Source organism: Camelus dromedarius, chromosome 23, assembly GCF_036321535.1.
Source record: "Camelus dromedarius isolate mCamDro1 chromosome 23, mCamDro1.pat, whole genome shotgun sequence".
Taxonomy (NCBI): Eukaryota; Metazoa; Chordata; class Mammalia; order Artiodactyla; family Camelidae; genus Camelus; species Camelus dromedarius.
The window spans coordinates 14481715-14505594 of record NC_087458.1 but is presented as its reverse complement, the minus strand read 5'-3'; the positions used below and the strand labels follow the sequence as shown (position 1 = coordinate 14505594).

General features: G+C 44.4%; 1 protein-coding gene across 1 annotated transcript in view; it reads right to left on the bottom strand.

Moving 5' to 3' along the window:
• Positions 1–20213, bottom strand: part of UCK2 (uridine-cytidine kinase 2) — a 69324-nt gene extending 49111 nt beyond the window's left edge. Inside the window, exon 1 of the mRNA XM_031435864.2 lies at positions 19811–20213. Coding sequence (XP_031291724.1) covers positions 19811–19909 — 99 coding nt within the window. The 5' untranslated portion in view covers positions 19910–20213. The remainder of the gene's footprint in view (positions 1–19810) is intronic.
• Between the last annotated feature and the right edge of the window lie 3667 nt (positions 20214–23880).

The window sequence follows — 23880 nt, the reverse complement described above, 5'->3', positions numbered from 1 at the left end:
GGGTACTGGGCTTCCCCCATCCCCTCCTGGGTCCAGAACCCGCAATTTCTCCATGTACTGCACAAGGACAGTGTTTTGTCTCCAGGTTGGATTCTCAAGAGTGGAGGCATCGCACCACCTGACCTCCTCTATCTGGTTCGTTGGTAAACACTTGAGATCCACAAAACCACAAGTCCCGCTTTGTCTGTATCCTCTGCCCCGACCCTGGGTAAGCTGTACCATGAAAAAGTAAATCAACACTGACATTCCAACTGTGAGAATCTGTCCAGCCCTTCTGCTGAGTGCGCATTTAAGACTCTGCTCTTTCCTACTATCATTCCTGTTCACTTTTCATAATCATATTGGGATTCTGCCTTTTCCCACTTTGGGCTCATTTCAACCCACATCCACCTAGGTGGACCCCCTTGTGCTTCCCTTTTCTGAAGCCTAAGACTAAGGACCTGAAGGGCAGCAGGTACCAAAAGTTGACAGACCTACAGACCATCTTTGTCTGCTCCAAACTCTCAGTCTATCTAAAGTCTAATGTTTCTTCTAGGAGTTCAACCTCTAAGATTCCAGGATGGTTAGACAAACGAATGAGGTAAAACTGAACATCTGAGGACAAAAATGAGCAAGTCACAAAAATAAATCCTAACGGTCAGCAACCACATGATGACCTTTAACTTCATAGCTAAGAGCCATCAACAATACCCCATTTGTTTCGTTCAACTCAACATAGCAGTTGAAATGTTCCACAAAATCCAACACTCTCATACACTGTTTCACAACTCAGCAGTGGACAATGCTTATAAGACCACAACAATGCACAAACCTAAATGTCACCCTAACCAAAATTTGATATAATTATACTACAAGAAGAGACATGGAGGGAAGGGGGAAGTGTCAGTTAAAACCTCATCACCTACAACAGGAAGCCAATGAAGACTGCCTATGTACGGATGGCCAACAAGCAGGTGAAAACATGCTCCATGTCACTAATGATCAGAGAAATGTAAATCAAAGCTACAATGAGGGACCACCTCACATCTGTCAGAATGACCATCACTGTTGTCCATAAACAATAAATGCTGGAGAGGGTGTGGAGAAAAGGGAACCCTCCTACACTGTTGGTGAGGATGTAGTTTGGCATAGCCATCATGGAAAACAGTATGGAGACTCCTTAAACAACTAAAAATAGATTTACCATATGATCCAGCAATCCCTAAGCATATATCCATGGGAAACTCTAATTGAAAAAGATACATGCACCTCAGCGTTCACAGCAGCACTATTTACAATAGCCAAGACATAGAACCAACCTAAATGTCCATCAACAGATGACTGGGTAAAGAAGTTGTGGTATATTTATACAATGGAATACGATTCAACCATAAAAAAAGAATAAAATAATGCCATTTGCTGCAACACGGATGGACCTGGAGACTATCATTCTAAGTGAAGTAAGCCAGAATGAGAAAGAAAAATACCGTATGATATCACTTATACGTAGAGTCTAAAATAAAAGACACAAATGAATTTACAAAACAGAAACAGACTCACAGACATAGAAAACAAATTTATGGTTGCCAGAGGGGAAGAGGGTGGGAAGGGGTAAATTGGGAATTCACATTTGTAGATACTAACTACTAAATATAAAATAGATAAACAGAAAGTTTATACTGTATAGCACAGGGAACTGTATTCAATATCTTGTAGTAACCTATAATGAAAAAGAATACAAAAACAAATATGTATGTATATGTATAACTGAAACATTACACTTTATACCAGAAATTGACATAACACTGTAAACTGACTATACTCCAATTAAAAAAAAAAAAGGAATGCCTAATATTGAGAGAGGGGACGTCAGAAAATAGCACTGAAAATAGCACTCCAGATAAATAAAAAAAGAAACAACCAAAAAGAGTTGAAAGTGTTTGTCTCTAGGAAATGGGATGGAGTCAAGAAGGAAGGCCTCCTTATTTTGGGTTTATAGGTCTTACTATAAGTGGATGGAGTTACCCTTACTGTCATCATCACCTTCACAAGCACTAACACTTACTGGCTGTTTACCATACTCCAGGTAACACTTCAGCTGCCTTTTCTGTATGATTTCATGTATTACTTCATCCCTTTGAGAGGTAGGCACCATTTGGGTACCCATTTTACAGATGAGGAAAATGAGGCACAACAAACAACTCTGCCCAAGACCACTGCACTAGGGAACAGCAGAGCTGAGGCTATTCACCTTTTTTTTTTAACCAGACACATTTTCTTTAACTTTTACGAAAGTAATAATATACAGGTTAAATTTTTAATCATGTACCTGCACACAAGCAGCAGCATTTGGAAATAAGAAGAGCCAGTTAAATAGGAGGCTGTGAGCTAGGTCCAGACTACATGTTAGAAGGTTCTGATGAGGACAAAAGCAGGCATGGTACTGCTGTCACACCAAATGTTTATTTAATCTGATCAGGTGCCCCCTGTATACAGGCTGAGCCAATGCATTCACTCAGTTAGTAAGAATCTCTGTGCCCTAGTGAGAAAAGGGCAAACTGCCCTCTCCAGAGTTTTATCCCCACCCACCTCATTTTCTCAGACAAGAAAAAAGCATTCCTGATCTCTGTATCAAGTCAGCCTCCAGGATCCCTGCAGCCTGAGAATGAGAGTGTGTTACATCCCACATCAAAAAGGGCTCTTTGAGTCCTCACGCTCACTTCTGGGATGGAAAGCAGCTCCAGCAAAATGTGCACACTTAACAAAATTCTACACAGCTTAAGAAACTGATAGGCCCTTCTGGAAGCCCATCCCAGGGCCTCAGACTAACCTAAGAGCCACTGCCCTACAGGGAAATCCTCTGCTCCCACTGAAGGGGAAGAGAAGAGAAGGCAAGACTTAAAACCTCTCAAATGTTATGATAAAATGCTGTTATTACACACACAAAAAATTTTAAGCAGTCCCTTTTTCTCATCAGCACAATCACAGGAACTAGGAAAAGACCACAGTCAGTCACCAGGGTGCTCAAACCTCCAAATAAGGTATATCCTCTGATTTAGCAGCATTAACTTTCTTTACAGGGGTGACGTCTTTCAGCATGCATCAACACAAAATAGGTCGCAGCTGCCACCTGCAGGGGCACCCCCTCACCAGGATATTGCTGATGAGGCTAAAATGTTTCCCACATCTCAAGGAGACTGACATTTAGGTAATGTAAAACAACTTCAGTTGTCTTAATTGTCACACAGCTAAGATAATCTTGCATCTTAAGGGACATGGTCCCCAAGGAGTCATGGAGGTGGAAAAAAAAAAAAAAGTTTCCCAAGAGGGGTAACATTTAGGTAAAAGGACTATATCTGTGCATAAGTGTGTGCTTGTAATTGAAAATAAAAGTCTTTATGAGGAAAACCACCAAATTGCACCGAGGAAGGGTGCTGAAGAAGTATTTTATCTTCGTTTTTTGCTTGGTCTGATTCACCTTCATTCCACACACCCAGAGCAGAGCGCCACGCTGGAAGCAGGTGCACCTGCCCTGCCAAGCGGACACTGAAACTCAGCAGAGCAGAGCGGGTTTTTGGACTCTGGAGCCAGGCTACCTGGATTTAAACACCAACCCCACCACACAGTGCTTTGGCACTTGACACAGTTACTTAACTTCTCTGTACTACCATCTCCTCACCTGGAAATTGGGGATAATTTCAGTAACTTACCCCTCAGGGCTCTAAGGATTACAGGAGTTAGTAGTATAAACGCTTGGGACAGCACATAGTCAGTGCTCAGGAAACGTTAGCTATTATCTGTAAAAAGCATTTTGAAAAAAATAGATAATAAATACACACACAAATAAATTCAGATAATATTCATTGATATACAGAAAATAAAGGCACAAAAGGGCAAAAAAGGCAATGGGATAAAGTGACGGCAGGCACTCCAACAGTTATTATGCAGATGTTTTTTACAAGAGCATGTGTTACTTTCTGGTTGTTTTTGACTTTTTAAAAACTGCTTTATTTAGATAGAATTCGAATAGCCCATAATTCACCCATTTAAAGGGTACAATCTAATACTGGCTTTGAGTACAGTCAGAATTGTGTACTCATCAGCATGTTACTTTTGATTAAGAAAAGAAGTGACAAAGATAATAAAAGTTGTTCTTTCTCATAAAAAAACTTTGAACAGAAACAGACTCACAGACGTAGAGGACAAACTTATGATTACTGGGGAGAAAGCAGGTGGGAAGGGATTAAACTGGGAGTTCAAGATTTGCAGATAGTAACTACTATATATAAAATAGATAAAACAAGGTCCTACTGTACAGCACAGGGAACTATATTCAATATCTTGTAGTAACCTATAATGAAACAGAATATGTAAAGGAATATACGTATGTATATATATATATGTTTGAAACATTATGCAGTACACCAGAAATTGACGCATTGTAAACTGACAATACTTCAACTAAAAAAAAAAAAAAAAACTTACAAAAGTCCTTTCTAATGAATTAAAAGCCTGTGCCACCCGTCAAAATATCTGTCACCAAGTAAGTTCTTGAAACTCAAATGTCTGTACCTAACAGCCCAACAGATAAGCAATGGTTTTTGCTATAACCGCAGGGTTCGTTTAAAGCTGACTTGACAAAAACTAGTAGTTTTTAAATTCATGAGATCGGAAGTTTTCTGCACTAGTCCCATGTTCCGAAACATCAGTGCACAGTCCATCTGCCATCCCCACACCCACTCCTCTCTCCCTCCACACACCTACACACTCACATGGCAGGCGGGGCAGAGGGTAAGCGAGAACCAACAAGTGTGCCTCCTGCTAACACACTTCCTTCCAGCACTAGTCTAATGTTCAGCTCTGTGGAGAAACTACTGTGAAAATCTGAGATTCACCTTTCAGATCTCAAATTCTGATGTTAGAATAAAAAAAACAAAATGACCCAGATGAACCCATACACAACCCAACCCCACATTCATAACAAAAAACAAAAAAGACCCTCATTACATTCACTCAAGTATTTTAAGCACCTATGATATTCTAGGCATAGCAGACAGAGATGAAAGACATCGCTTTTAAAACTCAGTCTGCTGGGAAGACAAAGAGCGCACAGCACGCGAGAAGGAGGAGAACACAGGATGGGAACCGCAATGCAGAGTGCAGTGGACTGACAGAGGACACCTTCCTGGGAGGGGACCGGACATCGTGTGAAGCAGAAGCAGTGACACGTCCAGAGGTGTGGAGGTGAGCTCTCTGAGATCTGGGTGCTGACAACCAGGTTGGAAAGGACAAGCATGGAGTAGGAGGAGAGACAGGAAGTAAGGCTGGAGGGACCACGCCATAAGGCTTTGGGGGGTGGGCAATGCTGACAGCAAGACTGAAGGTGAAGAACCACCACTGAAACTTCAAGGGGCTAATGGGCATGACCACTCCAGCAACAACGTAGAGAATGTCTTGAAGGAGGTCTAGACTGGCGGATGGGAAATCAGCCAATGGAGAGTTATTCAGGCAAGAAATGATGGATGTGGGGGGACAGGGGTGGGTAACTTCAAGAGAAGTTCCACCAGGAGAACTGGTGGGAGCCCAGGAGCCTGGACGGACGTGGGAGGATGGAGGAGTGCAAGAGAGGGACAGAGATGATGCAAGGTTTCTGTCCTGTGCGTGTGTGTGGAGAGAAAACACCAGTAGTGCAGTATCTGTGGCCGGAGCAGGTGAGGTGAGGTATTAGTGGGCCAGTTCCGAATAAACCTGGTCCTGGAACAGGAAGGGCAGTGCCCAGGAGACAGCTGGATAAATGGGCAAGGACCCCCAGGAACGGACTCAGAGCAGGAAATAACCTGGGAGTCACCCACAAATGGAGGAGACAGAGAACGCAGAGGGCAAAAACCAGTGAGCCAACGAGGGAGTTCTGAGGCATGACACCTTCCCAGGCAGAAAAAGAACCCTCAGAGGTGACTGAGAAGGAACAGTGACAGGGAGAAAGCCAGCCAGCCTCAGATGGCGAAATCAAAAACACTTCCTCCAGAGGAAACGGTCATTGTCAAATGTTACCGACAAGTAAGCTCAGGAATCAGTGGCTTTAACGGGCCTTGGGAACCAAGTGATTATTGGTGATTTTAGCAAGGAAAGCTTTTCCAGAGCCATTAACACTCTCCAACTCCTTTTAACCCCCGACAGCACCATTTCCTTGACACCTGTCACACCTTCAATAATCAGACTGAAGTCCTTTCTATACAAAAGATTAGGAATACAAAGATAGACAACCTGCAGTCCAGGATCCTGGAATCTGGAAGTCAAGAGTCTTGGATGGACCTGGAGGGCATCAAGTTTAGTAAAAATAAGTTAAAGAAAGACAAATAATACATGCTATCACTTCTAAGTTTAATATAAATAAAACAAACTTGTGAATATGACAAAAAAAAAGATACTCACAGATAGAGAGAGGGAAGCGGGTAGGGGCAAGATAACAGTGAGGGATTAAGAGATACAAACTACTATGTATTAGATAAATAACCCAAGGGAAGGGTATAGCTCCGTGGTAGAGCACATGCTTAGCACGCCTGAGGTCCTGTGTTCAATCCCCAGTACCTCCATTAAAAAGTTAATTTAAAAAATCTAATTACCTCCCTCCCCCCCAAAAAAATTTTTTAATAAATAAATAAGCTATAAGGATATATTGTACAGCACAGGGAACATAGCCAATATTTTATAATAACTTTAAGTGCAGTATTAGCTATAAAAATTTTGAATCACTTATGTTGTACACAGGAAACTAATACTATAAATCAACTCTATCTCAATAAAAATAAGTAAAATTAAAAAGACAATATGGAGGAAAAAAAAAAAGTCGGAACTCTAACGGCTGACCACAGCCCAAGAGGGTGAATGCCACAGGAGAACAGTAAAGGGAACATATTTAGTTGGGTCTGGAAGACATTTATTAAACACCTACCACGCGGTTAGGCTCCGGGTTAGCACTGGTGAGTCAGACCTCGACTCGGAAGCGCCACGTGGTGAAGGGCTTTATCTGATCATAATCACTGCTGTATTCCCAGGACTTGACAGTGTGTCCGGCACTTGGTCAGAAATCAACATTTACCGGAAGAACAAAGGAATGGAAGGTGTGACCTTTTCTCTGGGGGGCAGACAAGGGTGAGAACTGCAGTGGCCTTATTTTCATATGTATGTATGTGTCTCCTAAAGGAGACGGAGTCCCACAAGTCGCGGTAACGCTACAGCTGTAAAACGCTGCCTTGTCTCCAGGAGGCCAGCAAGAGACAGCTGAGGGATGGGGTAGCGATGGCGAGGGCTTTCCGTGGTGCTGGTCACAATCTATTTCTTGACTTCGAGGGCACGTGTACAGATGTGGTCACTTTGTGATAATTCACTGAACCACATACTTGTCATTTTATACACGTTCCTATGTGTTCTATTTTTAAGGACAAGCGTTAAAAAAAAAAAGCCATGTTATTTAATAAACTGCTTTTTCTTCCCCTAACTACCCTTTATAAAACAAGTCCACTTAACTCTTTTCAGGAAAAGGTCCAACTTAAGAACGTCAGAACAGAATCGCTAAGTAAGCCCTACAGCAAGCTGGTGACGAGAAAAGGAACAAGGAAAGGCCAACCGGAGAAGAGAGGGGCCCCCATCTGACGCGCTGTGGCTTTGTGAGCAAAGAAGGCCACAGCCTCAAGGAAACAGCATCATGTTAGTAAGTGGGCATCACACTGCCCTACTGGGTCCCCACTGCTATCAACGCCACCGTGCCTGGATGCCGGCCAGGCTGATGTGCCAGGGAGCCGTGCTGGTTACAAGCGACAGCAGAACGGCCAAAGGTCCTGCGGTGACAGCACGACGGCCGCAGAGCAAGACCCACGGGCACGTGGGTGATGGTGGCTCCATGCAGCCCCCTGCAACGTGGGTACCTCTGCACACAGCTTCTCATGGGATCCTAGCAACTCTCCGAACAAGACGTTATCTCTTTTCACAAATGTAGAAACGGGTCCAGAAGGGACAGATGAGGAGGGGTGGAGCTAGGATGTTAACACAGCGTGGCTGACTCTAAAGCGCATGTTTTTCCCACCCATCGAGCTGCTGGACTTACAGGAGTTCCACTCCAATCCGTACATGAAGGAGAGACATCATAAAGCTTCGATTCTATCAGGCCAGAAAGACCTTGAACCCCATCGAGACCTGCAAAAGGAGCCACATGGCAGGCTGGGGATTTAGCTCTTCTCAGATGTCCAAAACACAGTCTTTTCTACCTTGAGCGTGATGTCCCCTGATCATGTCCCTCCAGAACCCAATCCAGCACAGGCTCTGGCCAGCATGTGTCCTTCAGAGTCAGACAAGGAGGGCTCCACGTGCATCGCCTTCCAGGAGAGTACTTTCTGCCTCTCTTACTCAAATACTGTGTCTCACCCAACAGTCTGCTCCTCCTACTTTCAAAGGTTTGTTTTCTCTACTAAAAAAAAGCAGAGAAAAATGAAGCCACTGACTAACCAAAATAGGATGTTTTACCTTGATAGAAAAATCAACAGGTCCTCAGGACATGCGCCCCTCCTGAAAAGAGCAGGTTTCTGAACCAACCATCCTCCCCAAACTCACCTTCTGGAGAAAGTTCCCGCAGACAACAATATACCATAGAACAGAAACGGCTGCTCAGAAAACCTCTACTGATAAAACGGGCCATCACGCCACAGCTGCTTGGGTAAAGCTGACTCCAATGCACCTGTCGGCAGAGATGCCAAGCCATGAGCCACACAGATGGGACAGGCTACCCAAGGCCCCTGGGTATACGTCCTGGGTTCTGAGTTCTGTTCCTGCTCAGAACTACTTCTTACTATCGAGTGTATCATAAATTTATCAGACGAGTAAAGACCGTAACTGCTTCAGTTTACAGAGCATCTGCATTTTTGTCAAGAAAACCTTTTGAACGGCAGCATCTCAGATCTTAACACTGCTGTTTTACAGCAGAAACTGCAGTCTGTAATACATGTAAGTATACATCACCCGTGTTGATGAAAGGAAGAACACTAAATAATCCCAGAGGGACAATTCAAGGTTACACATACAGCTTTGGAAAGTGTCTTTGCCATGTCGAGTCTCCCCAGTTCAGTAAGGACATTCTCTATTCCTTAACAAGCCACACTAAAGCTCAGAAGAACCCCAAAAGCTCCCATGTTCTCCCACCCTACAGCTCTGCTCAGCCCCTTCCCAACTCCCATCCATGCTTCGAGATTGAGACTAATGCAAGCTGCCCAAAGCAGAGACCGTTTTCCCCTAAAGATGACGGATCTACCTTCCTCTAAGACAGAGAAGATCATCATTTTGGTATAAAAGATCTACTCTTCGAAGACTCGAGTTAAAGTAAAGATCCATTTCATATCAACAAGCATTTCGTTAAACAAAATTAGGTGACACCACTAGTAAGAACTTGACAGCAAGATGTTAAGGTTGATTGCATATTTTTTCAAATGCACCATTAATCAAGCACCTAAGCCATGTAGTATGTATAGTTACACCAAACTCTGTGGTTGGCAATATGCCACAATCCTATCCAGGTGAAGGGACCCCAACAGGAGATACAAATGTGACCAGCAAAGGGACAATGATCTCCCAGCAACAGCCAAAGCAACTGGGTTTAAGTGCTGAAAACTAGTATTAGAAGAAGAAACTGAGAAAGAAAGTAATGCACTCTTCACCCATTTATTCAGCAAATAACTGAGCACCTACTGTGTGCAATTTTAAAAAAAGACCAAGGAGATGAAAGGGTTAACCACACAGATGTCTGAAGGAAGTGCTGTCCGCGCACAATGAACACAACGCCAAGGCCCGTTTGTAGGGCCTTGTGGGTCTTTGGAAGGACTCTCGCCTTTTACTGGGAGTCAGATGGGAAGCTACTGCAAGGTTCTGAGCAGAAGCAGGGGAACTACTACCCAGCCTTCATTTTGACAGGATCACTCTGGCTGCTGTGATGAGAACAGCGTGGATCAGGACAGGGTAGGTCAGGGAGATGAGTCAGGGTTCCACTGCAATAACCCAGCTGAGAGGTGCTGGGGGCTTGGACCAGAGTGGAAGCAGTGGAGGTAGAAAGTGGTCAGACTGTGGACAGGTAGGCAAGAAGGTAGGGCCAGCAAGATTTCTTAACGGATTGGGTACAAGTGAAGGAGAGCAGTTAAGAATGACTGCAAGGCCTTAGGCCTGAGCAACTGGAAGGATGAAGATGTTATCAATGGAGATGGGGAAGGATGCAGGTCGAGCATGTCTGGGGGAAGGTCAGGAGTTAAATATGAGACTTACTGACACTCTTGTTCTACATCCAAGTGAAGATACTACAGAGCTTGAGAAAAAGGTCCTTAATACCTGGTTATTTAACAAATATTTATTGAGAACCCACCTAAAGTGTTTTTAGCCCATGTGTGAGCCTCAGGCAACAGTGAGGAAAACCTCAACCCTGATCCTGAGAGCTCAGTCTAGAGGGGAAGACAGCCTAATGAAGCAAGGTCCACTCTGGGTGGGGGAGAATTCCAAGCATCTGGTACGATGCTTCAGCAAGACTGCAGAGGGACACCGAACCATGCCAGGAGGACTGCCTGAGAGAGAGAACGCGCATGGAAAGATAAGCAGGGGTCATCCAGGTAAGGAAAAGGAAGGAGGGCAGAGGGACGAACTCGAGGGACAAGGAGTGAGAGAAAGCACACATGGTCCCAGGACCTGTGAGGAATCCAGTTCAGGCAGGTGTTGCCAAGTGGCAAGATGTCAGTCTCTGCCTTAGGCGGGTTCGGAGCACTTGGTATGTGTGACTAGTGGTGGAAAAAAAAACAATTACAGGATATTCAAGGCAATTTACAGAATTGTGGAATGTCAAGGGCTGAAAGGACCTTCTTCTCTATAAATGAATATACCTAATAAGTAACTGGCAAAGCTAGAATGGAACCCAAGTTTCCCAAATCAGTGGCCATAAAAGGGTGATTTGAAATACTAAAGCTGATACTGAAAAGTGAATGACCAGTGAGGACGGTACGGTGGTAGAGCACATGCTTAGCATGTCGAGGTCCTGGGTTCAATTCCCAGTACCTCCATTTAAATAAATAAATAAACCTAATTACCCCCCCCCACAAAAATGTAATAAAGTTAAAAAAAAAAAAAGGATAACCAAAAAAAAAAAAAAAAAAAAAGGAGGGGGGAATCACCTAATAAGTGGGTAACAAATCCTTCTATAAATCTGCAGGTTTCCAGTTTTCTGCTTTCAACAAAATCAAAGGAGGTGGGTGGCACGCTAGCTTATTCACAAAGATAGCATCAGGTTCTGACATAACTTAAAAGACAAAAAGTGAGTGATCTTAATATAACAAAAGTTCTTCCATTCTCATCTACTTATATCAACAAAGTTTCTCAAAGTTTATATCTATACAGTAAAAAATCTTATTCTAGCATCGAGTAGTAATAGTAATCATCCACCAACACATAAAATAATGGGGTGAGGGAGTGCCATCCATCTCATCAAGTTGCCTTCCAACAAAACTCCACCTTCTGTGTTTACTTATCAAAACGGATACCTACTTGTTCTGATTAATTTATGCTAATAACTGTAGTAACGTGATCCAAAAGAAGTGAACACTGAAAAGACTTATGAGAACAGGAAATAAAAATCATTCCAATGTACATACATATTCTTGTTGCAGAAGGATGACAGGATGTTCAATAAAAGATTTTCAAGCATAAAAATAAATTAACATTTTGTGGGGAAAGTGGAATTGAAAATGGTTTCAAGGAGAAAAATTGAAAAGCTAGCATTTCTGATTCAAGTACAAGCTTATTCATGTATTTTTCAAATGGATAATTCAAATTAATATTACAGTATTTAGAGGCCATCAGATACATTTAAAAGAATGAAACAATTAATATTTTAAAATGTCAACATTTACAGTATATCAGAAATTACATCCTTTGCTACTTTTTACTCATGATGAAAAATAAATTGATGTCAAAATCACATGAGGGGCCTCCTACACTCTTGGTGGGAATGTAAACAGGTGCAGCCACTATGGAGACAGTACGGACGTTCCTTAAAAAACTAAACATAGAGCTACCATATGATCCAGCAATCCCACTTCTGGGCATACATCTGGAGAAAACTATAATTTGAAAAGACACCTGCACCCCAATGTTCATAGCAGCACTATTTACAATAGCCAAGGCATGGAAACAACCTAAATGTCCACCAACAGATGACTGGATAAAGAAGATGCGGTGTATACATGCAATGGAATATTAGTCAGCCATGAAAAGAGTGAAATGCCATTTGCAGGAACATGGATGAGTGAAGTAAGACAGAGAAAGACAAATATGATATCACCTATATGTAGAATCTAAAAAAAAAAATACAAATAAACTTATTTGCAAGCCAGAAATAGACTCACAGACATAGAAAATAAACTATGGTTACCAAAGGGGAAGGGGGAGGTGGGTAAATTAGGAGTTTTGGATTAATATACACACTACTATATATAAAATAAACAACAAGGGCCTACTATATAGCACAGGAAACCACATTCAGTATCTTGTAATAATCTATAATGGAAAAGAATCTGAAAAAGAATGTATGTGTGTGAATATATATATATATATGTATGTATGTGTGTGTGCATGTGTATTTTAAAAAAACACTAAACATGTGAAAGAATAAAGAATTCTCCAACATTCTCGAAGGAGAAGTGGATGCAAACATGTATAAAGACCACAGTCCAAAATCCCAGGTCAGCACTCTGAGCATCCCATTCCACTACACGCATTCTCTGTACAGCCTGAGAGAGACTACCCACCTGCACAGGGCAGAGACAAAACTCAGCCTCCACCATCTGGGAGAAGGCGATCCCAGAGACATCTGTACAACTCTGGACTTCCTACAGGACAGGCAAACAAACAAAGGATGTTTACTGAGATAGGACAAAGCAGTTCCTCAGCCAAGGGGAGAGGAGGTTGGGAATTGCCAGACTATCAGACCAGACAGCACACTTACAGACTGATTAAGGCAATAAAGACGCTTAACTTCAGCTCCACACACAAAAGTCTTACACTTCCACCATGTACACAGCATGCAAAATTCTTAACAGAAGCCCTACAATAACGTGCCCCAAGTCATACAAAAAGGCAAGTGGTAGAATCTTCTCTGTCACTACTCTTGCGAAATGAATGCTCTACCCAAACGAAGTGTGGGACCACATGGGACGGGAAGAGGAGGCACTGCTGAAAACCACCGCAGGGTACTCCAGGTCCCTTCGCAGGGAACTCGAGTTTCCGACATAGGGTGTGCAAGGCCACTAAAGCAAGTGTGAGAGGGACAGAGGTACTCTTGACACTTTTTCTGCAGTTTCACAGGGAGTCACCGTGGGAAAATTATTGCTTTTTAAAAGAAACCTGCACTATGAAAAAATCATTTTTAATAGCCAGGTGACAAGGCAAACTGACCTTTTTGATTATCACCGTCTTCCATCATCATACAAAATTCTCCAAGCATACACGATTCATTTTAGAACCAACGCCCCCATATCTAATCAGGTTACTGCTTAAGACAGGCCTGAGAAGTCCTACGTTTTATGATTCTTTTTATTTTTCAGGTTAAACAGTCCATTGATGGTACTTTTGTTGATGGTAAATACTTTGCTTTCTGAATGAACTCTCATGTTAGACTTAACCTCTTGCGTGTATGTGAACTGAATGCTGATGCCTGTGTCTTGTCAAAATCTGACAACTTTTACAACTTTTATTTTGTCTTCTAGAAAATTCTGTCTTTTCCTTTTTATTTTCACGTAAATTTTGCAGCTACTTGTTCATTTGGAAATATTTTACTTTCAAAAGTAAAGTTTTTGACTTGCTGTTTTTATGTAAGGTTGAAAGAAAAGCAATATGTGTATTAAAATCAAATTATCAAAGTCAATGTTAAAAAAATATTTTGAAAATGTTTCCACTGTTAGACAACTTAGTTGCCAAAAACTATGTGTGTGCCTATAAAACTCATAAACAGAAAACTTGGAAAAACCTGCAAATAATTCCAAGTGAGGATCCTGAGTGGGTTTTGAGTCCACTAGTTAAAAAGCATTAAGTGGAACACCTTGGTCTACAAAAATAGCTGAGGGACAGCAAAGAAGATAAAAATTTTCCTGCTGGTTTTTAACAACAGCCACTGCATAACTGGGGGATGGGACTACCATGATTTGGTACATAATACAAATGATGAGTTTCTTGTACTTGGATCATTTTAGGGAATAACTTTTTCAAATATGGTCATTAAATCAAGATTCATGAGACAACTTAGAGCCAAATCTTCAGCTTTATATTATCACTAAGAGTAAGATCACCAAGATCATCCAAGATGCACGAATCACGCATTTGAAATAAGCTTCCTAAAAATAAAAAAAATTTTAGTCACAAATAAAAAATACTTTAGTAAAAGAATCAAAAGGTTTTATACCATTAAAGAAACCACAATTTTTAAGTGTTTATTTCATTTCTTCATCTTTTCATAATTCTTTTTTAATTTTGTTTTTTGTTTTTAACTATATGTTTTTGCTTTTAATTATGTGATAATTTTTTGTTTTTAATTATGTATTGATTATACATATATAACTTACATATACAGATACATTATAATTATGACAAGATAATCAAATGCTTTAATGATACAATGGCTTAATGATAAAAATAGTTTAATGAAAAGAAAGCATATGTATATACACATGCACACACATGGAATATTCCCTCAAGCCTTTTCTATTGATTAAAAAAAGTGAGACACACATTAAAAGACCTCAGAGATCTTTAGCAGTTCTAACAGCACCATGTCAGATCCCACTAGCAAAAAAAAGGTCAGGTCTTCAGCCATGAAATTCCCAAATACAATCTGTCTCCATCACAGAACCTCATGAGAGCAAGACTCAACAAAGAGGCAGAAGACCTATGTCAGCGCTATAGGTACAGAGAGCAGGAGTTAGGTGACACCAGACAGCGCGTGCATCAGAAACCACACTTCAAAGGCTTTCCAACAAGAAATAAAGGAGGTGGTAGCTGACCAAAGGCACAGCAGGAGAGGAACCACAGGAGGCTTTCTGGGCTTCCTCCTAGCAGGCACTGCTAGGCGCTGGAGTAATCAACCAGAGGGGAATTTCAGCTGGAGCGAAGAGCCTTGGGCAGAGGGGACTTGTAAGGGGCCAAGCTAGGGCATGTGGCTGGAAAAGAGACGAAAGGGGAGAGTGGCAGGGGGTCTGCAGGGCCAGAGCAGCAGTTTGGGGCAGTACAAAGCTGACAAGGTCAGCTCTGAGCAAAATGCAGAGGGACCAAAGCAGTCCCAAGGCTCTGGGAGCCCCTGATGGAGCGAGGGTGTAGAATGAGCCATCTGGCCAGATGGGGATGGCTGCTGAGGTTCCAGGAACAGGACAGTGGGAGCCAAGGCGAGGCAGGTCCAGGGCACGTTCCAGAGCGCTCCAAAGGCAGATGCTGACTCATGGTGAAGCCGATCTGAGGTGACAGCCCCCACCACTGAGAGGGCTGCCATTTCTTCTCCAGGTCTGTATTAATCACACACAGTCTGACCCACCTCCCTCCAAATACCTCTGAGGACTGGTCGCTGCTGGGGAGACAGTTCAAAACAGGCAACAGATTTAGAAAAGGGAAAAATCTGGATTCCAATCCACGTTCTATCACTGCTGCATGACCTCAGGCAAGTTAATTCTGCTCACCTCATCTTCCACTGTTATCCATCAACGGGGAAGACACCTGCCTGACTTCAAAGGGAAGAGATAATCAAATGCTTTAATGATAAATTGGCTTGATGGCGAAAGTGGTTTAAACAGCTTGTCACTAAAAAATACTAACAGAGACTTTCTCTCATATTTCCTTATATTCCCCTCAACTCTAAGCACATAATACAGTCTCTGCATAATGACATTCACTCAACAAAATGCCTATCTAGTACACAGTAAACAAACACTAGGCTCTAACTAGGCAATACCAGTGTGTCCTACCACATTGGTTCAAGGGGGTTTACACTGTTTGGTCATTTCAACACCAAGAGTACAGTTACGTATGGTTTCAACCATGGCTTCAAATTCTAATCCAAATAGCCTTATAAATTATAAGAATAAGGGGACAATTATAAATTATGGTCTGCCTTAACTCAGTTCAGCACATGTCAGATACCCACACCACATCAAACACTGTAATGGGCACGATGGCAGAAATAAGGAAACGCTCTTACAGAACTTTTATCACAGTGGGCGAGGCAGTCAACCAATAACCCCAGCACTACGCAAAACGTGGTGAAAGGATGGATGTTAGAGACAAAAAAATTATTCTGATTAAGGAAATGGATAACAAAGTTCCCTCGGGGAAGGACTGACAGAACTGAAGGCCTAAAAGGATTAGAGAGAAGACAAGAAGCAAAAGCATAAATAAGTGAAAGCAGTTCCACAGATGTTGTCTGTGTGCACTGGGGGGTGGGGGAAAGGGACAAGCGTGGAAAAATAAACAGTCTGGGACCACATTTGGGGGCTGGGGGGATTTCCACTGTGCTGAAGTATCTGACCTGTAGTCTGGGCAATGGAAAGGCATTAAAGGTTTCCAAAGACAGTGACACAGTCAGAGCTGTTAAGGAGAACCCATTCTGCAGGCAGTGGGAAGGAGCAGATTGAGAAGCTATTTCAATTGGCCAAAGAAGAAGTCACAAGGGCAGAAATAGCAAAAATAAAGAGGGAATGGCACCTAAAGTCATGGATATTTACGCAGGTAAAGAAGTTTAAACTAGTTTCTTTTCCCCATTACTTCTGGCTCTCTCTAGACCTGGCCTCCAGGAGGAAATACGAGAACTTGATTTTTAACCTACAGATCAGAATTACCTTCTAAACCCACAATTTTAAGATGAGTTTTGAACAATGATTTGCCATGGCAGCCTAGCAAAGCTTACTCTAGAATTCTGATTCATCTTCATTTTTAAAACAAGCTAAAAAAAAATGTGATATACAGACCGGCTATCACTATTTTTGCCTTCTAGCACCAAAACAATTTAGCCTAAGATCAAATGCTTATAACTCAGGGGAGCCACAACATGGAGACAAATCAGAGTTCTCAAGAGCACTTCAACAGGGAGTTGTCTTTTCTTATAAAGAAGGAATGGAGGAGGGGAGAAATCACTCAAGATCTATACTATGGGGCCACTGGGTTCAAAGCAATCTGCATTTCCATTTGCTTTTGGGTCAAGTACCTCTGATACCATTCTGTAGCCATTTCCAAGTAGCCCCCTTCCACGTTGAAGATGTAAACTTGGTTCTCTGCGTATGCCTTAACATCAATTCTTAAACAAGGCAACAGCAAGGACAGAGCCGCACAGGGCTAGTTCCAGCTCCACCACTAACTGTATGATGTGAATTCGTTTGTTTTCTCATCTACAAGCCATCAGATTCAGTACTGGGATCCAGGGCCTTTGAGGTCCCTTCTAGCTGTAAAAGTGTCATTTTTGATGATGTTTTTAGGCCTTGTGCCTCCTCCCAAATTCCTTTAACAGACCCAATGCAAATACCCAGGGAGGCAAAGTATCAACCTTGCTTCCCGACCCCCTGTACTGTGGGAACGTTCAAGCTTGAGGCTTTCAAAGAAAGTCCAGTTTCTTGATGCTGACCATCCTTTAAAAGAAAAAAAAAACTTCACATTCCTCGGAAGAAAGGCAAGAAAGACAAATATAGAATCAAGACATAATTGCAGCAAACCGACTACAGTACGGAATTTTAGAAGTCCATTCAGTGCTCCCTTGGGCTTTCTTAGGAACCAAACAATTATCAAATAATCTTAAACAATGACAAAGTATTTATAAGTGCCGCAGCTGTACAACGTGCTTTAAAAAGTGTATGAAAAGACACTTTTTTGGTAGTTGCTTCCTCCTTGAGAAATAGGGACAGCGGAGTTAGCTTCTCCCTTAACCGCTCACTACTAGCTCCTACTTGACACGTTACCGAAATAACACTTAAATTTATACTGATTATCGACTGAGAACAAGTTGATAATTGAGGCGCACACGAGAATGAGGAGAAGGGAGTTATTTTACCTTTTAGGATCTCAGTTTCCATCTCTGTAGTAAGTCAATTACTTAGATGATTACCAAGGTCATTTTGTTCCCAAATGCTATGCCCATCGGCCTCCTTCCCCCTAGGAGGGCTGGACCTCAGGTTAATATTTGGGCTCAACTATATGCCACGCATCGTGCTAGGAGCTCCGGGAATACAGCCCTGAAAAACCACCAAAAAAAAAGGTCCCACGCAACACGAATATGCTATGGAAGGGGTGGGGGGATGGGGAGGTGAGGTAATTATAATAGAACAGGTAAACTTCCTAAAAGAGGCGGAATCCTGGTTTGGCTGTGACTTACTAGTAATAGTACTCGTAGAGAACATTACCAAAAGAAAAAAAAATTAAAAATAAAAATGCATTCAACCGGGGAAAAAATTCAACATAAACTTCTGGGGCCTAAAACAGGCAGATTCTTACTCCTGGGAGCCACCGACGAGATTAACTAATCCATAAAGAAGTCACCCAGCGCCAGCTGCCGAGTCCGGGCCCCATGCGCCAAAGCAGTCCAGACCTGGAGGGGGAAATGTGCAACCAAAATGGAGGAGGGGCTACGGCGGAGTCGGCTCCGGAGTGAAAACCTCGTGGCTCGCTCCTCATGGCGCCAACCAGCCTTCCTGCTCTGCTCTCCCCAGCCTTAGGAGGCATCATCCCGCCTCGCCAAACCCACAGCGCAGCACCCATCTCCCGCAGGCTCCCCTGGAGGAGTTCCGCGCACCAAATGAACTGGAGACTGTTAAAACTGTGAAGGAAACAAGTAGCCACATCTTAACTGCAGGAGAGCAAAGAAACATCTGGGAGGACTCCACCCTTCTCCACCTGCAGAAAAAGCCCACGGTAAAGCTAGGAAAGCATTTCCCTAGCCTCCTCTTGTCTTACTGGGGGGAAAGAAAGACAGAAGGAAGGATCCTAGAGAAGTCAGACACCCAGAGGACGACCTCTTTCCGTGGATCCAAGACGCGGGTGCCCCAGACCTCGAAGAGCTTGGAGCCAGAACAACTTTCTCATTGAAGCGGACCGCGTTTCCTCTTATAACAAAAAAAGAGAGAGAGAGAGAGAGAAGCCCCGACTATGATCATTTCATTGATGTCATCTCGCCTATCTGGCTCTCAGGATTTTACCCGGAAACCCCTGCAATCCCCAGCTCCCGCGTCCAGCCCAAGTGGGGCTCCCCTTCCCCGGGACGCCGCCTCGCGCGTTCTCGCAGCCCTCGCGGTCGGGCTAGCCGGCTCGCTCCGCCCTTGGCACCCGGGCTGCGCTGCTGGGCGAGCACATCAGCGCCACGCCGGGGGGGAAGATGGGGGTATCGGGGGCTCTTGGAGGACCCTGCTTAAAGCCCTCTTTCCCACGTCTGACTGGCAAAACAATAAGCATCCGCTTTCTCTGCCCCTCCCCCATAGGACCCCGGCCACGAGTTACTGCCGCGGGGGGGGAAAAACGAGAGGGAGGGGGCCAGCCCCGTGATCGGTGGCCAGGGTACCCCTGGAACCTCGTTGGCCCGAGTCCCCGCCCTCCGGCCCCCCGCCGCGGCGCCCGGAGTCCGCGCGGGGAAGACTTGGCGCTGGAACGCGGCCAGGAGCGGAGGCGCGCGGGCCACGCGGTGGCTGCAGCAACTGACACGGCCCGCGGCCGCCGGCCACATGCGCCGCCGCGGGGCCCGGGCCCGGGAGGCGAGCGGAGGGGAAGAGAGCGCGGCCCCCGGGCCCCGTCGTACCTTGCCGCTGGCCGTGCCCCCGCTGACGCCGATAAGGAAAGGCTCGCCGCCGTTGGGCTGCTGGTGGTTCTGCAGGGTCTGCTCGCTGTCCCCGGCCATGGCTCGCGCCGCCCCTCCTCCCGCTGCCTGTGCGAACGGACGCACGCTCCACGCCCGCGCCCGCGCCGGGCTCGCTCCGCTTCCCGCAGCCGCCGCTGGGCGCTGCCCAGTTCAAGGCTGCCGCCGCTCCCTGCGCGCCGCTCGGAGCCCGGTGCTGGGGCTGGCTTCCCCGGAGGAGCCGAGAGCCTTCCTCTGCCCGCAGCAGCCGGCCCCGGTTTACATCCCAGGCAGAGGTCAGCGTGATGCTGCTGCTCCAATCCGGGCGGGCAGCGCGCTGCTATTCGCCGAGGCAGAGGCGGCGAGGCGTCTGGCCCCAGCCTCCGCCCCTCCCGGGCCCCGCCGCCGCCGCCTGAGGTCTCTGGGAAAGGTGTGAGCCCGACCCTCCTCCCCATCCGCCCGGTTAACCCTTTCCCGGACCATCTGCGGCGGACCGAGGCAAAAAAAAAGGAGCCACTGCGTTTTAAGTTGGTATGCTACCACCCATTTCAAAAGGGTTAAAAGGCTAAAAGGGCAGATCAAGTAAAGGAGGGGATGCCTCCAGGTTTCAGAGGCAAAATTCGAACAAACTTGGACAGTTAAAATGATACAAAGAGTTAATGTCATTTACCCATTATCCAGGCTAAAAACTTGTGTTCCGAAAATGAGATTTTTTTCCCCTCCCGTTTGCCAAAATAGTATGTCAGCCGCTGGCTTTAAATATTTCCTCTCTTGGAAACCCCCAAACGCCGTCGTCCTTAACAGGCGACTCTGAAGTCCTTCCTAGAGAAGGGTAACTTGAAGGTCTCCTCTGAGGGGCGCCCTCCTTCCTAACATCAACGCCCTTTCTAACCATGGTTTGGAATCCCAAACGTTGAGGTTCCTGTGGAGTTAGGGCTTGTGGAAACATTCATATAATACTTAACGTCATGTGGACTTGTTAATACGTTTACTTGAACTGTTTTTTCAGAGATGGGCAATTAGGCACTTGGTTACAAAGGCAGTAGCTGCGGATGACTCAGAGCAGTGCCACCTCTGGAACTAGATTTCTGCATCCACAGGCAGTCCCAGGAGCAAGTTAATCTCCCTTGCTCAAGGATCTCATCTGTTAGATGGGAATGATAATGGCAGTTACATGCTAGGATTATTGTATTAAATGAATTATTATATTGAAAGTACTTAAAATAGTACTTGGCACAGTTACAGACCCTATGTAAGTGTTCTATGAGAAAAGACATCTAAAGGGCTGGAAAGGAAGCCTTTGCTGGGGCACAGGGAAGAGAGGTAGGAGTAAGACTAGTAGACTAGTGGGCTTTTCCCTCTTCTGCCCCTAGGGCTGGCTCACCCTCACATAAGGAAATTCCTCTTGTCCATTTAAATTATTAAGGATATTCTCAGCACTGGTGACCTCAACAAGGACTTCTGCGTCTTTACTCTCTATAAAGCCAAGCAGGCTGCCTGTGCTATTCCCTGTGCTGTGTCATTCTCTCTTGGGAGCCTGGTCACCAAATCCCATAGCTAGGGATGTTCAGATCACATTTGAGCCTAACATAGCAATTACACAGCAGATTCTAGATTAAGTGATTTCCAGCTGCCTGCCTTCCCCTCCCACTGAGAAAAAAACAAATCCAGAGCTAGAAAAGATTCAAGGAAATACATTTTCTTGGTTATCTGTGAGAATTGTTTATATATATCCAGATATGTCTGATCAACTTCGGGTCTAGTTAACATTTGGGAATGAAATTAGCCTGAGTGTGCAGATACAACTAATCAAAGGAGAGACTTTTCTGTGGTTGCCCACAGCTGGAGGAGTCAGGGGGTAAATGGGGAGTGGCAGCTAATGGGTCCAGGATCTCTTTTAAGGGTAAAGGAAATGTTCTGAAAGTGATTGTCATGATAGTGGCACGACTTTTGCATAAGAACTAGTGAATCATATAAATTGGTGAATTGCATGGTATATGAATTATATCTCAATAAATCAGTTTTTAAAAATAGCTCTCAACCAGCAGTCTAGGAGGAGAAAGATTTTTCAGACTTGGGAACAGAAATGGCAAAGGCACAGAGAAAAGACTGAGAATTAAAAAGACAATGTCAAAGGAGTTTGTAACCTATAAAACAGTACACAAATGCAAGTTGTTAATTTTTTTAAATTCAGTATATTGATTTTTGCCCACATGCCCTTCCCCTTCCTCAGAAAGATAATATTCATACAAGGGCCCTTAGACTGTAGTTGGTCCAGTTTCAGAAATCTCATATGCCCCAAGAAATCTTACCAGACTTTGAAAAAGTTAACATATAGATTTGAGTTCTATAGAGATTTTCTGATTTTCTCTCCCTACCTTATAACCAGATTTTCAAATGGGATTCTATGAAATTAAGACTTAATAAAGTCAGGAGTTCAGTTGTCTTGTCCAGCCAGCTCCCAGCACCCAGTAAGAGCAAGCTCCTGGCCATCCCCATTGTCTTCACGCTCCATCTTCTAAGCCATTTAGCTTCCTCCTGTTCCCAGGTCTCATCCCAGACCTGTATCTGACCCTTTGCCTGTTTTCCTATCACCAGACCACCACCCAGCCCAGCCCACTTTTCTGCAGTGTTTTCCTTCACCTTTCTCAATTAGCGCCAAGGTCGCTTTCTCTGTAAATAAGCTACATCTACCCCTCCCCCTACCCCTCCACCCTGGGGCTGATGCTCAGTCCATTACACCATAATGGATGCATTATAGTGGGTGATGTGCAGAGCTGGGACTAGGGTGAGACAAGGGAAACCCCTAGGGTGCAAAACCCAAGGAGGCTCTGACTCTCAGACAGGGCAAGTGCTTAAAATGGAGTCTTCCTTACAGGTTTGCCCTCAACACCTTCCTGGCCTCACCCCAGCCCCAGCCCTGGTAATTGTCAACAGGAAAAGCAGAGGATGGTACAGCTGATGGCATCAGTCTCAGGGGAGGCGCTCCCTTTAATCTGATGGCTCAGCCAAGGATGGCGGGTTTGTTTGTCCTCAGGTTGTTGAGCTGTGGTGCCAATTGGTGTTGGAGGCCAAATGAGACTGCAGATTCAGCAGATGAGTTTTTGCTCGGGGTTCAAATGGTATGTTGCTGAAAAGTTCCTTTGGTATCTCAAAACGAACTCTCCCCAGGTCATTAGAAGAGAAAATGAGTTCAGTTCTGCTTCATGATGAAATTGCAGCTGTTGCTGGTGGCAGAGAGGCCTAAGGCTTTGAGGGATGGAACCTCGTGTTTTAGAAATAGTTTTAGTCAAAGACTAAGAAAACTAAAAAAAGCAAGAGATTCCTCCAGGAAACACACACACACACAAGTAGAATTTTGAGTATAGTTTACTCAGGCCTGACATAGCCTCACTTCTCAGCCTGGTGGCCGGGGAGGGGGAGGGGTAAGAGCAGCTTCAGAGGAGAGCACCTATTACCGGCAGAGCAGAAGTGTTAGTTCTTCCTAGGGACCGTGGGCCACCTCTGCAAGCACAGAGGGTCCAGGGCCATGGTGCTCACAGAGGCAGCATCCTCAAAGGCATCCATTCAGATGTCCCCAGCCATATTTTAGGATCCTAGGTTTTTATCACCAAGGCCCTAATATTTTCTAATTACTCCTGCCTTGACTGACCAATGCAAACAGCTAATGAGCTCTGAGCCTCTCTAACAATTAGGTCTTCAGCCTGCTGCTCAAATGTGCCTCCCCTTTGCACAAGGGATCAGGGCCTCTTTGTAAGCTCCCAGAGGTTCCCTGACTCTCACGCTTAACCATTAACTGCTTGCTAACAGAAGCATATCACTACAGCTTAGCAGCAACCATCCAAGTCCATTCTTTGTAGACATTGGTCCCCCATGTTTTTGAAAGGCCTAAAACATTGTATCTGCCACAGCTTTCTCCTCCACCAGGGCATTTTCCCAGGTCACCACTAGTGATATCTTCAGCAACTGAGCCGCCACCTTGTGCCATGTCCCACTTCCCAACCAGGATGGCATCTTCTTCATATGCCGGGCAG